Source organism: Drosophila pseudoobscura, chromosome 4 (genome assembly GCF_009870125.1).
Source record: "Drosophila pseudoobscura strain MV-25-SWS-2005 chromosome 4, UCI_Dpse_MV25, whole genome shotgun sequence".
Classification (NCBI taxonomy): Eukaryota; Metazoa; Arthropoda; class Insecta; order Diptera; family Drosophilidae; genus Drosophila; species Drosophila pseudoobscura.
The window spans coordinates 27,375,235-27,389,674 of record NC_046681.1 but is presented as its reverse complement, the minus strand read 5'-3'; the positions used below and the strand labels follow the sequence as shown (position 1 = coordinate 27,389,674).

General features: G+C 45.3%; 1 protein-coding gene across 2 annotated transcripts in view; it reads left to right on the top strand.

Annotated features, from left to right (window-relative positions):
* S (EGF receptor activation regulator Star) overlaps positions 1–14,440 on the top strand; it is a 33,680-nt gene that overhangs the window by 10,552 nt on the left and 8,688 nt on the right. The window contains exons 2-3 of one of the 2 annotated variants that reach the window (XM_033379526.1): positions 9,190–10,308; positions 12,576–12,718. In XM_033379526.1, coding sequence (XP_033235417.1) covers positions 9,276–10,308; positions 12,576–12,619 — 1,077 coding nt within the window. In that variant the 5' untranslated portion in view covers positions 9,190–9,275 and the 3' untranslated portion in view covers positions 12,620–12,718. Of the gene's footprint in view, positions 1–9,189; positions 10,309–12,575; positions 12,719–14,440 lie in introns of those variants that run through there. The other variant, XM_015180877.2, reaches the window with a different exon arrangement.

Here is a 14,440-nt window from a genome sequence, read left to right as displayed (position 1 = left end):
TGGACCCATTCATGCATACCAAAGTCCCTCTTCCGTTTTTCGGCCCAAAAGAAAAAAAAAAGAGCGACATGTGTTTGAGATGTTGTGGAATGGAAGTGACTGGAAGGTGGAGGAGTAGGAGGAATGTGAAGAGTAAGGGGAGATTTCTGTTAAACATAATCTCAATTTTCATTTTTCACCTGCCGCCTGCCCGCATCCACTTACCGCTTCTCCCTCTTCCTCTCTCGCTGTCTGCCTGCCTGCTTGCTGCTTATCAGCGGCAAAACGGGCAACAATTTGTCTATTATCGGGTCTGGGCCAATTTTCGGTTTTCTTTCCATTATTCTCTGTCTTTCTCCTCGTTCTCTTGTTTCTCTTTTGCCGCTTGCCGGTGCTGCTGCTGCTGTGATAAATGTCCAGAGTCGGTAAATCCGCTCAAGCCTGATTAAGTGAATTATTATGCCAGCCTCGGCTCGGTTCCTCTCTCGGGATCTCTCTCTCTCTCTCTGGAAGGCTACTCTCTTTGCCATTCGTCATGCATGTGCAGGCACACGAGCAGCAGCAGCGCTGCAGCAGAAGCCACGCATCAACATCAACAGGAAAATGCAATGGCATCTATCGAGGCTTGGGATACCCTTGAATATGGATTGCCATAGAAAACATATGTAACAGAAATTCCTCAAGCTTTGTTGGAATGTATTGAGATATGTCGCCTGGCATAAAGATTCGCTTTTGATCAAGACTAGAATTCACTTTAAAGAATTGCAAGGGATTCCTTCAATCATTTCATAGAAAACAACATACCCTCCGCAGCGAGCATAACCAGAAGCAACGGCACTCATCAAATAGTGTTTATGTTGCACACACATTCGACTGGCGAGAGAGCGATGCGATGCGATGCGATCCGAGCCTCTCCCGACACGCACATTGCACTCTTTCTAATCAGCCGAGCCATGAGCCGAGCGAGGGAGCGCTTGTTGCATTTGTACCTGCTTGACCTGCTGTTCCATCGTGCTGCCTCTCCCTATCCCTCTCTCGCACTGTTGCTCTTGATCCATTTCCATTTCTATGCATTTTGTGCGTGATGCTCATTACGCATCTCTCTCTCTCTTTTGCTTTGGATTGTTTTTGTTTGCCGTCTCTGCCGCTGCTTCATTGAGCTTTGGTTGGCTGCAGTCACGTCAGCTGAAACAGAAGCGGCAGCTGCTGCTGCTGCTGGAGGAGGAGGAGGAGGAACACCCTGGAAGTGTCTTGGAAGCAACGTGGAAGTGGGGAAGGCGTGGAAGGGGGGGGTACAAATTAATATAACGTTCTCTGATTCCATGGAAATGCGAGTACGCGCCAGCAATTGACGGTAGAGTAGAGATCATGTGAAGTAGATTATGGTCTTGAGTTTAATGGCGAAATTATCCAGAGAAATTGCATAATTATCAAGAGCCAGCATCTTGGCATCTGATTTAATTTGCAGTTAACTTGGAAAGAAAAACACATATGTAGCTCCCAGGTCCCTGGTGGGGGGCGGGTTTTGTGGAAATATGGAAAATGTTTATTGCTAGTTTCAGGAATATTTACGAAGGCCTTTTTCCCGGGAATATCTGAAAGTCCCCCCGGAAAGAAGAGTGATCTGAATCATCATAGATTGAAGAAGGAATAATAATTCGGGAGGTATTCTTACCCAAAAATATCAATCATTCCTTGACCGGGTTCTTCTTCAGTTTATCAAAAAATTCACATCTGAAAAAGTTCTCATACTTTTCTGTACCTAAAAATAACCTCGAAAACAGTTTTTCTGTTTCCAATAAATTAGAATTTTAATTGGAAATGCATTTGAAATTTCTTCTCTAAACAAAATGTCATTGGGGGGATCTTGGACCAAAAACAAAAACAAAAACAGAAGCAACTTGAACGAAATTAAGTTCTCAACAAAGTCATAACGAATGGAAGTCTATTGATGAACGAAAGGAATCAACGGATAGCAATCGATTGGTATCAGACCCCAGCAAATGGCGGCACAGCGCACACACAGAGAAAGTAAACAATCACGAGGCTGAGGCTGAGGCTGGGGCCGAGACTGTAATGCCGCGTAATTGGCCAACTAACTCCCACAATTTTATTGCCTTATTCTATGGACTAATGGCCATAAATTTGTGGGCTATCTGCGCCACTGGCAGTGGAACTTTAGCTGCATCCTGCCTCAACTTCTGGGAGATTGTGTGGCATGCAACCCCAGACACGTCAACTTCTCGTTAAGATAAGGCACAGCCCAAGGAGCCAGAGGTTCCTGCTTCGGGATGGAAATCAAAGTGGAAATTGTCGCATGCAATGCACTGTTTCGGGGTACGTTGACGTCTGGGAGTCCTCGGCCTGGGATCCATGGCTGGGAGTCCTGCGCGCTTTTGGCACACGCCATCTGTCGTCCCTCGGGGGAACCCAACCAACTGCCAAATGCAGTGAAGCCTATCCTCTTGAGGCCTCCTGCTGCTACTTCTCTTCTTTTCTTCTTTTTTTTGGTAATAAATTACCAACATGCAAAAGGCGAAATGCAGCAATAAAATAGCAGCAGTAGACACATTTGCCACGTTCTCCCCCGCCCCACAACTTTACCCTAGATTCGCGTCCCTGCTGCCGCTCTTTATTTGGCAACTTTCCAGCCCCAGCCCCAGCCCCGCATTTCCCCATTTTTTGTTTTTGTTTTATGTGCTAATTTACTAGAACGACTTGCTGAAATAACTGTTGGTGGTTACAGGACGAAGGGCGGTGCCTCTGTGGCCGAAACTCCTACGAACCGACCGTCGCGACGGACGCCTTCGGCACAAACAATTAAAACGCCGGCGACGAGCGGGCCGACCGATGGACGGACGTTTCTCCGATAAACAAGCCAAGATAAGGCGACGACGACGACGACCACACAGGTCCCACCACACACCGACCCGAACCGACCCGACCCGAACCGAGGCGAAGCGAAGCGACGAACCCATTCGCAGGTCTCTCAAGACTGCAGCAGCATATGCTACACATTTGGTCAACAGTTTTTTGTTGTTGCTTTTTTGTGTTACCAATAAATTTCCGAAATACTTACCTTCTTAGCGTTAACATTAACGTTAACGGTTACCTGTGTGGCCAACACGAGAGGGCGAGGGGCGAGAACGAGTGCATGGCAATTTTTTCATTAGCGCTTTCAGCAAAAGAGCTCTTCGGGGTAGCTGCCGGTCCTCTAAGTAGCCCTCCAGGAAGGTGTGTTCCCGTTGAAGGATGAAGGTCTTTGGTCTTTCGACTTTTCGGTGGCAAGCAATTGCTGCAATTCCTGCAATTGGGAAAATTTCAACAACTTTTTAAGGGTCTCTGCCACACAGACACACAAGAGAGAGAGAGAGGGCAGGGGGAAGAGTTCCATAAGAACGATAATAGGAAGTGGGATTGGAAATGGAAAATAATAATGATATGGCGGGGAATCTAAACTGAATCTGAATTGAATATCTTTCAATTCTTCGAAGTAGGAGTAAAGTAGTAGAAAAGTAGTAGAATAAGTTGGCAGAAATCGACAGAATCTTTTTTAAACAAAATTCCCCAGTAGAACCATAAATAGCGACCGAATGGGAACTTTCACTGTGCTAAAGATCATTAAAATTAATAAGAAAGTAAATCAGAAATGATTTTTAATTAAATTATTAATTATAGTTATCACAGATCTATGGATCTATTGATAAATGATCATTCAAGTCCAACAAAATCCAAGAAAATGGCCAAAAATAGAAACTGTTTCGCCATTTGGGATACATTATAATGGCTATAGCCTCTCTTTCTGGATATCTCTGGCAACCCTCGCTTTTTGGCAGTAATATCCCCAGCAACCCATCCAAAACCCATTTCGTAATCAACATCATCGCCTCTTCTTGGATCGCTCTTCATTCCAGAGTCCAAGACTCGAGGAGAATGTGGCAGCCGCAGCAGAAAAAAAACGTATAAGAATTCCTCCGTGCAACGTGCAACGTTCGTTGGGCTGTTGTTGTTGTTGGCTGGTTTTTTTAGAATTGCATTTTTATTGTCTGCCACTTTGTTGTTACCAATGTTGGTCGCCGCCTGCCGCCTGCCTCTGCCTCTGCTGCTGCCTGATGCCTTTTTGTATAAATAAACCATATGGTTAAAAGCGTAGCAGAATAATTCTACGAGCGCCTGGCCTGCCTCTTTTTTTTGTGTGTTTTGTTTGTGTTTTTGTTTTTTTTCTTCTTACTCGACTGCCCATCGTCTCATAGGCATCGTCTCTTGTCTCCCGTTGGCCATCATCGTCGTCCACATCGTGGTTCTGTTTCTCTGCTGCTCCTAACTTCTTTTTCTACTCTGGCTCTGTGGCTCTGTGGCTCTGTAGTTCTGTTGTAGCCGTGTGCTGGTTCGAGATGGGATGATGGAGTTATGCTTCAGTGCGTTTGTAAATGTTTTATCAAAATGTCTTGTGCCGTTCGCCCTTCCTTGCTATGCCCCCCCCATGCCACTCTTACAGAGGGTAGATGCAGGTATTTTGGTATTTCTGTACCATAAACTATATGAATTCCAACTGAATTTCATTATAAACCATGTCCTTGGGAATGATATGAGAACTTGGAGACTTTGAGAGCCGCAAAAATGAACAAGAAAAGATCAGAAAAGGATCGCCTAGTCCTTGGAGGCCTCGTTGGGGAATAAAGATTCTCGGAATCAATATAGAACCATAAATTTTGACTCAGGACGCAGTCCGTACTAGATCCATAGTCATGAAAAACATCGCCACTTTTCTGCTGTCTACATAGAAAAATCCCTTACCCTAGATTGTTGTTTTCTTATACTTTCATTAAGAGAGTATTTCCTCAAATAAGTCTCATCTGTGGGTCCTCCCATTCGATCACTTTTCGTAGCTTAACAGGGTATCCCCTTAGTCGCATCACTCTTGCCCGCTTCATTCGTTAGAGCTTCCCTCTCTTTGTATTTGTTTTTGTTTTTCTGTTGTGTTGTTGTTACTTTTTGTTACATTTTCTACGTCCATCGCATTTTACGATCATTAACCGCAAAACATTATTGTGGCATGTTCTCGCTCGCTGCGCTGGTTCCTCCACTGCTGCCACACCACTTCTGCCACTCTGCCACTTTGGCACTCGGTTTGCCTGCTGTCTTGGTTTGTGCCACCTCTGAGCTGTGCTCACCTTTCCTTTTGATTTTCCTGGAAATTGGCCTGCGCCACACAACACACAAATGTGCTGAAAATTGGCGGGGCCTGCACCTCCTCCTCCTCCGTCGCCGCCCCAGCCCACGAGAAGGCGCTGCCCATCCTCTAAAAATTTTGTTTGGTGACCTCTGAAGAGATGGCGCCGCCCTGGAGGTTCCTCTGCTGCTACCGATGATGATGATGGGGGATTAGGGTTGGGGGGATGCTGTTGCCAAGTGAACAATTTCCCAGACAGCAAGCAGACACAAACAAAGGGGGGAAGCAAAGGGGGCAGCAGCATCAATGAAAGCGCACACACAAGATATAGATACAGTGCCAGAAACAGATACATCCACATCTACATCTGCAGATATATAGATGCAAAGATACACATCCGTGCGGCTGTCGGCTTCCTCTGATTTTATATATATTTCTTTTTCTCTTTCTCTTTTTTTATAATCGATCGATTTCATGCGCTGTGCGACAAGCCGTAAATCACACGCTAGACACAGACGCATCCACAAGATACTTTATCTATAGCAGCCCTCCTCCCCATCTCCCCATCTCCTCTGTCCGTGTCTTGTATTTCGATTTCATGGCGCTTTAGCGCGTACAGCGCACCACAAATCAAATGCCATCTCCAGCTAATTACTGAATCAAAATCACATTAAACTCTTCCCCAAACTTGGCCCCCGGTCGGGGGCTGGGGTCTCCTCTGCCGTCTTCTGTTGTCTTCTGCTGGAAATGCATCTTAATTGTTCCGAATGGTCTCCGACGGCGGCTTACAATTGTTGGCCATCATCTAAATTATTTGCCAAAAAGTGTAGAGAATGCGATTCAAAGTTTGAGCCACGTGGGAAACTTTTTATTTTCGGGGGGAAGAAGTCTCGGGAAAGTGACCAGAATTGATATTCCAAGCAGAATATTTCCCATAAGCGAACGGATACATCCAGTGCTAATGCTAATGGAACTATGGAATGGAACAGAAATCAAAGTAAAGCTTAGGAACTGTAATAAACTTTTCCATTACTGCAGATTCGTAAAATGTACGAATATCCCCATAGAAATATTTCTGTAAAAATGTTCCATAAGCGAACGGATACATAAGCTGACAGGGGAACTGTGGAATGGAACAGAAGATAGCCAAAATATCTACGGAATATGAAAAATGAATGTAAAATTGAAAGGAAAGCCATGGATGTGTAATACTGTGGTACTTCCGTGGAATATCTGTGCAAATGTTTCCATAAGCGAATGGATACTCTGTCAAATGGAGCTGCGGAATGGTTTAATTGGTTCTGAAGACTTTTTGCCTGAACTGAGAAATCTGTAAACCAAATTTAGATTTCATGTTTTTGCTGTCAAAAAAAAAAAACATCTCCTAATTGGTTAATAGCTACCCTGGCATCAAAATGGATATCGATTAAATGGGATACAGCCCTGAGAAGGCAAGGCTTTGGCTGGCAACCCACATGCCTGCCACAAGTTGCAATTGCAACAAGAAGCAGCAGCAGCCGGCCTGAGTTATCTTTAAGAAGGGGTTCCATTTAGATGCCTCCTCCTTGCCTGGATGATCACATTCCAAGAACCATATCGTTTAAAGAACGCACTCGAAACGGGGTGGGGGAGGGGCACGAAGTATCATTAAAGCAACAGCAGCCGGGCATTTAATCACAGGTTCGTTCTCTCTGCTGCCTCTGCAGTCGCGGCTTTGCTGGGGATATGTTTCAATAAATTCCAAGCAAATCAAAACATACAAAACACATCCCAGCTCCAGTGGAAAGAGGGAGAGAGGGAGAAGGGAGTGTGTTGCGGGGAATCGGAGAATCTGAGAACTGGGCGCACGCGTAATGGCTAATGAATGCGCGAATGCCTTGCGGCATCTCCACACATAAGTCAATGTGCAACCCAGAGAAACACAGAGACGGAGACGGAGAGGGAGAGGGAGACGGAGTGGACTCCTCTCTCGTTGATGGTCAGCGATCTGTTGCTGCAGCCTTGCCCTTAGCGCAAAAGGAGCCCAGCCCAAAAGGCAGCAGCAGCAGCAGCGATATGGATGATATGGAATGATGATATGCTGGAGTAGAAGGAGGGTAAGCCAGAAGACGTTATGGTTCATAAAGCAAAAACTACAGAAGGCAAAAAATTGCAAGGGAAATTGGATTTAGGCTCAACTGAAAGTGGGAATACTCTTTTCGGAATTGGGAGTTGTATTCCGAAAAGTGAACTTTTGAACGATAAATAATGCCATTCTAGGGTTAATAGTTTCAGAATTCTTTCAGAATTCGAAATCTAAGGTAATTCCAAGTTTTTCTTGAGCTAAATTTATAATCATTTTGTGTCCTTAGCATATTCGGATCGGATACTCATTTGGAGGACTTATTGGGAACATTTGATTTAATTAGATTAGATTCAATTCCCTAAAAAGTATAGCATTTTGGGTACCGCTTCCTTCAATATTTTAACGGGTTTTTGAAAAAATGGAAAAATGGTATGAATGGAAATTTCTAGGTTCTATAACCTGTACGAAATCTTTAGGTGTAAAATATTCCTAAACGTTTTCCTAGTTTATCCTTTATTCCGATCCTTTGTTGTACAGATTATAGTCTGCTGATCAGACATTCGACTACTTGTCGAATCTTTTCTTTCTGTGCCTTTTGCTCTCTTTTCTCCACCGCAAATCTCTTGTTAATTTGTCAATGCCCTTTACGCAGGGGAAGGGCATGCCTTAAGACTGCGGAGAGAGAGAGAGAGGGGAAGAGACAGGCGGCAACAGCCGCCAAACATTGGGAGAAACATCTGCTGCGCTCTGCCGCTGTCGCTGCCGCTGCCGCTGCCAGGGTCTCTGCTGCCAGTTGATGAACTCGATTCCACTTGCTTGCCGTCTCGCTTGCACTTTTCAAAGCATGGCTTCTCTTCCCCTTCCCCTTCTTCTTCTTCTGCTTCGTTCGTCTGTTGCGCAGGCGCACAAGTACACACTCACACACACACACACGCGCGCACATGAAACGGCTGGCACTCACTCCCCCCTCCCTCCCGTGCTCTTCACTCAACGATCGGCTTGTTCCCTCTCCTCGATCTTCGCTCTCTTTCGTTCTTTGTGCATCGTCTACAATGTCTTTGATACCCTTCGCAGAGAGAGCGAGTGAGAGAGAGAGGGGAAGAACCGAAACCACTGTAAAACAATCAATCAAAAAACTGTCTATTTGAAAGCAGTTTTCTTTGAACGTAAAATATTTGAAAATTCCTCCACAATTCGAATCGAAAATCTATCAACAATTCGGTGTATCGTAGACCTCAAAGGGTATCAAATGGTTCGGTACGTTTCTGGTAATCCATTTATAATTCTCATGCCTCGCTGCAATGCATTTTTCACCCCGCTTTGGGCCCTGGCTCTACTCCACCTCACTCACTCCTTCCTCGTTCCGCGCTCCCTCTCTTTCGCTCTTGTGTTGTGTCTTTTTTAATTTGGTTCACAAAATACCTCGCGTTGTTGTTGAAATTCTTTAGCAATCATTCCGTCTTCCTCTCCTGCACTTCTGCCTCTCCGGAGAGTCTTATGTGTGTGTGTCTCCCTCTCTCTCTCTCTCTTTTGTCTGGCAGCAGTCTCTCGATTTTTGACAGGTGGTGGAGTTTTGTATTCAATTTCTTTTGGGAGCGACTTTTGCTCTTGGGTTCGTTTTTGGGTTCTGTTCTTCGGTTCTTCATCTTTTTCTTCTTCTTCTTTTTTTGCCTATTCATAAAAATGAAAATGTGTGGCAGGCAGACAGCACAAGGAGCAGAAGGTGGAGAAGGAGCGACAAGGGTGGGCAAGGGGGTTGGAGGGGGGTCTGAAAGAAGGACCAAAACGCAGACAAAAGATTGCCCCAGACAGCAGACATATGGAGCGAAGAGCAGAGCACCACAGATGAAGGATGCTGTGGGTCTTCCATGCTCGATTCTCGATACTCGATTCTCATTCCTTAGTTCAATGCACTCTTTGAAATTAGTTTTTGTTTCGAGACTAATTGGATTCTCTTTTCTCTCTCTTTCAGTTGAAACCCTGGCCAGGATGCGGCTCTAAGCGAGAAGGAGACAATTCCCCCCGTCCCCCCCACCCGGAGAGTAGAAACCAAAAGCGATGTCCAAGCAAGTGTTCTCGGCGCATCCAGCGCTGGCCGTGGAGCAGCTGCAGCAGGCAGAGCAGGAGGAGATCAGCAGCTGTAATCCTCACCAGCAGCAGCAGCACCAGCAGCGATCATCCACGGCGCCGCAGAGCAGGCGGCATGGCAAGGCCACGCCCAAAAAGTACACCATGAGCAGGAGCTGTGCAGGCGGAGGCGCCACCAGCGCCCCTAGCACCACTGTCCATCAGCCTAAAACAACAACGATACCCGCCATCAGTAGTCCCCCGGAAGCGATCAGCAGAAAGACGCTGCCGGTTCGAACGAATTACGCGGCCGTCGACGACGACGACGACATCGAGTGCGAGGACGTGGACGAAGTGAACTTTGGGCAGCCCCGCGATCAGACCGAGACGGAGACGGAGACGGAGACTAGACAACAAAACACCAAAGACTGCGGCACGGATGAGACGGATCACGTCCAGCAGCGGCACAAGCGGCATCCACACAGCAGCAGCAGCAACAGCAACAGTCGGCACCATCCGCAGCTGGAAGACGTTGGGCGCGGAGCAGCAGCACCAGATGAGAGCGATCTGAGTAGCGTGATTAGCTCCCCGTCGGTCAGTACCGTGTCCTCGCCCCTGTCGACGCCCACGCGGCTGCCACAGGCACTGCAGCAGCAGCTCCATTGCTGCCAAAAGGTGTCCGGATCGGGGGCATGCATAGCCGGAGGAGCCAGGCCAGCGGCAGCAGCTGGTGGCGAGTCCCGAGCGCGGACGCAACACCAGGGCCAGCACTCACACCGTCACCATCACAGTCAGCAGCACCACCATCACCACCACCATCATCATGCCAACGCCGCAGCGGGTTGTGCGGGCGGAGGAGGAGGTGGAGGAGGAGCTGCAGCAGCCAGTGGATCCTGCAACAAGAACAAGAAGCTCGATCCCCGGCTGAGTCCGTCGCCCTATCGCCAGCTATTGCCCATTGCACTGTGCCTGCTCTCGTTTGCGACAGTCTTTGCCACATTGATTGTCTACATGGACACGACAGGTGAGTGGCTCCACATCCATCCTCTAGGCAGATCTCCCCCTCCCCACTACCCTCCCCCCTCCATCCATCCACAAACCAGAGAACCTTCGTCCTAACTGTGTTTATATTTAAATTTGATATCTTTTGGCATATGCCTCTCGTGTGTTTTTTCTTTCTTTCTCTCTTTTTTTGCCTATACCGGATGTAGGCTGTGTTTGTTCTGTCGATCCTTGGGATCCTTTGGGTTCCTTTCCCGGTAATGGGCACACTTTTGAGATTAGTTTACGCATCATCAACACTGTCCACTGTCCACTGTCCCTCTTCCCTTCCGATGATGCCATCTTTTGTCATAGATCGCTGCCAATCTCCTCTCTCCTCTCTCTTCTCTCGTTTGTTTTTTGTCGTGGGCGTGTGTTTAGTGGCAGCATTGTCTTGTGGCGCTGTGGCGCTTCCTGTCTGCAACATCACTTGGCAACAGGCGCAGCTGTCGCTGTCCCCAAAACGTTGCCCCTGCCCTTCCAGGGAGAGAGACACGTGCTGCCTGCCACAAAGACAGCCGCCTCCACGTCGAAGGAATATCTAATTGCCATTCGATAGAGTGTGTGCTTTCAATGCTGGAAGGTCTGAAGTCTAGAGTGGAGTTGTAGAAACAGAATGATTCCATATTATCACCTCAAGCAAAAAAGAATTCCACAAATGCTTGAAGGCAGATACAAACTGTATCTAAAGCTTCGATAAGACAACAGCAGAAGATTATACGATTATGGGGGTGATATTTGTCTAGTATTTCCAGCAAAAGCCTTCCCTTGAATAAAGCGACAGAGAGACAACCTTGTCACTTATAGATCTCTAGATCTCTAGATCTGTTGATCTGTAAGTAAAAGATGACTCATCTCAGAGTCGTATCTGTCGTATCTTTTTAGTTAGCTAGATGGCCATCTATCCACATTACGAGTATTTCCAGATCACAGACAAAAACACACAATCTGTCGGATGAGGCAATTTCTTTTAATTCGCTAAAATACAGACGACAGTCGGCGGTCGTCCGTCGGTGCCAATGCCATGCGAGATACGAGATACGAGATACATCCCAAGCGGATCGAGTAGTACGAAAAAGTATGTACAAAATAAATTTGCTTAATGAAAGCGGAAAGCATTTTTACAAGCGAAAATTAGTAGTTGATTTTTTTTTTTTTTTTTTGCATATGAAATGTGCTGTGCTCTCTCTTTGGATGGACCGTCGTGTGACTCATGCAGCCAAAAAACGAGTGACTAAGGGCCCAGAGAGGCCTAAGATACCCCGAAAGACAGAGAAAATCACTGTCAGACCATTGATTGTTGTTGCAGCTGTTCAAAGTTCTTCGACTCCTCCTGCCCGGACTAGAGACATTTTAAAATTCCACTCAAGTGTTGGCAATTTTCTCTGTACTTCCTTCGGCAGGCCTGTCGCCTGCCTCCGGCTTCTTCCGTAGCGCCAACATTTCTTCGTTTTGTTTTGTTTTGTTTTGTTTTCTTTTCTTTTGTGTGGAATATTTTTGTCGGCACTGTCTGGAGAACTGGAGAATATGCAAATGCCATTCAAAGAATGGCAATTTTACAGTGCCATTTGTCAGCTGTGCCGCTCAGCTGATGGAAATGGAGGCAGTCTGTGGGCTAGTGCAACGGGGGGAGGCTCTTTTCTTTACAAGGGTTCCATTTTCAAGTATTCTCCATCCAAAAGCAACTTTTCTTAATCTCTATTGTTCCATTCAAAGAGTTCAATTCTTAAAGCGTCTTTTATCAGTTTATATCGCTATAATCGTTCCATTTTCTTGTGTAGGAATAATGGTTATGGAATTTTTTGATAAGATAAGATAAGAACAGGAATTTCTATAATTTAGATACAAGAAAATACTTGTAATTCTAGGAATCAAGTTAGATATAACTTGAGCCCTTTAGAGTAAGACTTTCCCTTCGTTCCAAACTTGAAAATAGTCTACCGTTGAAGGCCCGCCCTGTAATGGCCTATCTCTGGGACCTGCCTACCCGTATCGGTTATTACATGAGTTTGCCAGCACTCCATAGACCCTTGGAATGGTGAAATCTTAAGTCTTTGTTTGTCACCAGCGTTTAGTCAATCAGTTGTGTGATGATTAACCGAGTGTTAACGAACCAAATGAGTGTCCCCCACATGCATTTGTTGCTCATTCGATAGGTATGCGTGACTACAGTTACTTGTTGCCTAAAGTAGAAATATTAAGAGTTTGTGCATGCCAATCGGTTCTTAAAAATTGCATTCCACAAATTAGTTTTCCAGGCAAACGAACGATGTAGTTTGGAAGCATGCCGATGAGCCAAATGTTTAATGGTTCTGGCGCTGTTTCAATTTCTGGTAGTTGCATTTTTCTGATGTGCAGCTCATTTCAAGCGACTCTTGTTTGAATTTGAGCGGACTGCAATGACGACATTCTTTGTCCATAGCACCAATCAGCACTTTCGGATGAGCGTCATATTCAGTATCTGGCTCGTACTCGAATGCGAGGCGAAGGAATAAAGTGGATTCTAGATATCATTATATAAATTATTGATAAATTTATATTTTAAGCGATAACTTTTCCACGACTCGATACCATCGATAACTAAACAATTTAACCGAAAACTAGATAACTTTATCGACTAACTTTAACTAGTTTTATCGATCATTAGATAAGGATTTGTCTTTAGTTATCTGTATTTATATGGTATCCGTTCGCCTATTTTTCTTTAAAAGGTATCCCATAACGAAAATAATACTTTGAAAAATCCCTCTCGATGACTTCTTCATAAATATATTCTTTATGTCTTTTTCATTCAGTTCCCCATGAAATTCGATATTAAAATGATTATTCCGAATGATTTCTTGTCATAAACGTAGACAGAAATGCAAAAATGTGGCTGGCTATTTTTCTGTTTTATTTTTTTGGTGAGGCATCATCAGATTGATATAAAACTGGTGCTACCCCGTGATGATGATTGCTGTGCTATAAATATGTCGTTTCATTTGCCGAAAGGGGTTATATATCATCCTCTTATTGGTCGATAATATACCATTCGTACTCCTCTTTTGTTTCCCATCAAAGTCGTCGCCACATCGACTAGACACACGACTGGGGAGAGCTGCCACTGGATCTGGACTTGGAGTTGGACTTGGAGTTGAAGTTGGGCGTGTCACATGTCCCAGACCCAGACCCAGACCCAGACTCATTTTTATGGCTCATTGATGGCTCTATTAGGTTTATACGAGCGAACGGATTCATAAACAAAAATAATCGTAAATTAGCCAGGCATTCCTCCTCCTCCTCCTTCAGCTGCTGCCTGCTTCTGGTGCTGCGGAACAAAAGCGACTGCTTATAAATTTAACACGTTCCAAGATTGGAGGGGAAAAAGGTTGAGGGCAGCGAGCGGAGCTTTGTGGCAGACCCAAAAATATTTCCCCAAATCATGCACTTGACACAGACGGAAACCCGTCTTGGAAACCCGAAAGAAAAATGATCCCAAAACCCCAAACCAAAGTAAAACGAAAATCCGTATCAAAGTGAAACGAAAAAACCCCGCAGCAAAATGCGCTTATTAAAATGACAAATTTGTTTGTCGGTGGTTCTGGAATGTGTGTCGGCTTCCGATCTCCGACCAAAAGTATTCCCCATCTCAAACTCCAACTCCATTCCCATTTCCCAAGCTGCCAAAAACCTTTTGGGCTCATGGATGACTCTTGAAAATCCCAAAAATTCCAGATCTCACAATTGGTTTTTCTTCAGATTTCTTGTGTGTTTTGTTTTTTGTGCTGGCCTATGCGGTGTCTTCTCTTCTGTTTTGTTACACATGCCCTCGGCCGCTTTTCTACTTATTTTTCTGCCACCAAACCATTCTTTCGTTCACTTCTTCAGAAACTGATGATGATGATGGTTAGAAGGGCCCCCAAAAAACTACAATCCCTAGATTTGTTGTAAGCGTCACGTTTTGTGGACGGCAGACTGTTGATTGTTGCCATGACCCAAGCACTTTTGATGGTCTCTCTTTCTATCTCTCTCTGTGGAAAGATTCGGAATCGGAAATTGCATTTGATGTTTTGGCGGCAACCTTAAATGCGATTGTGTTGTGCGATCCTTGATGGATAGTCTTGAAAAAGGATGAG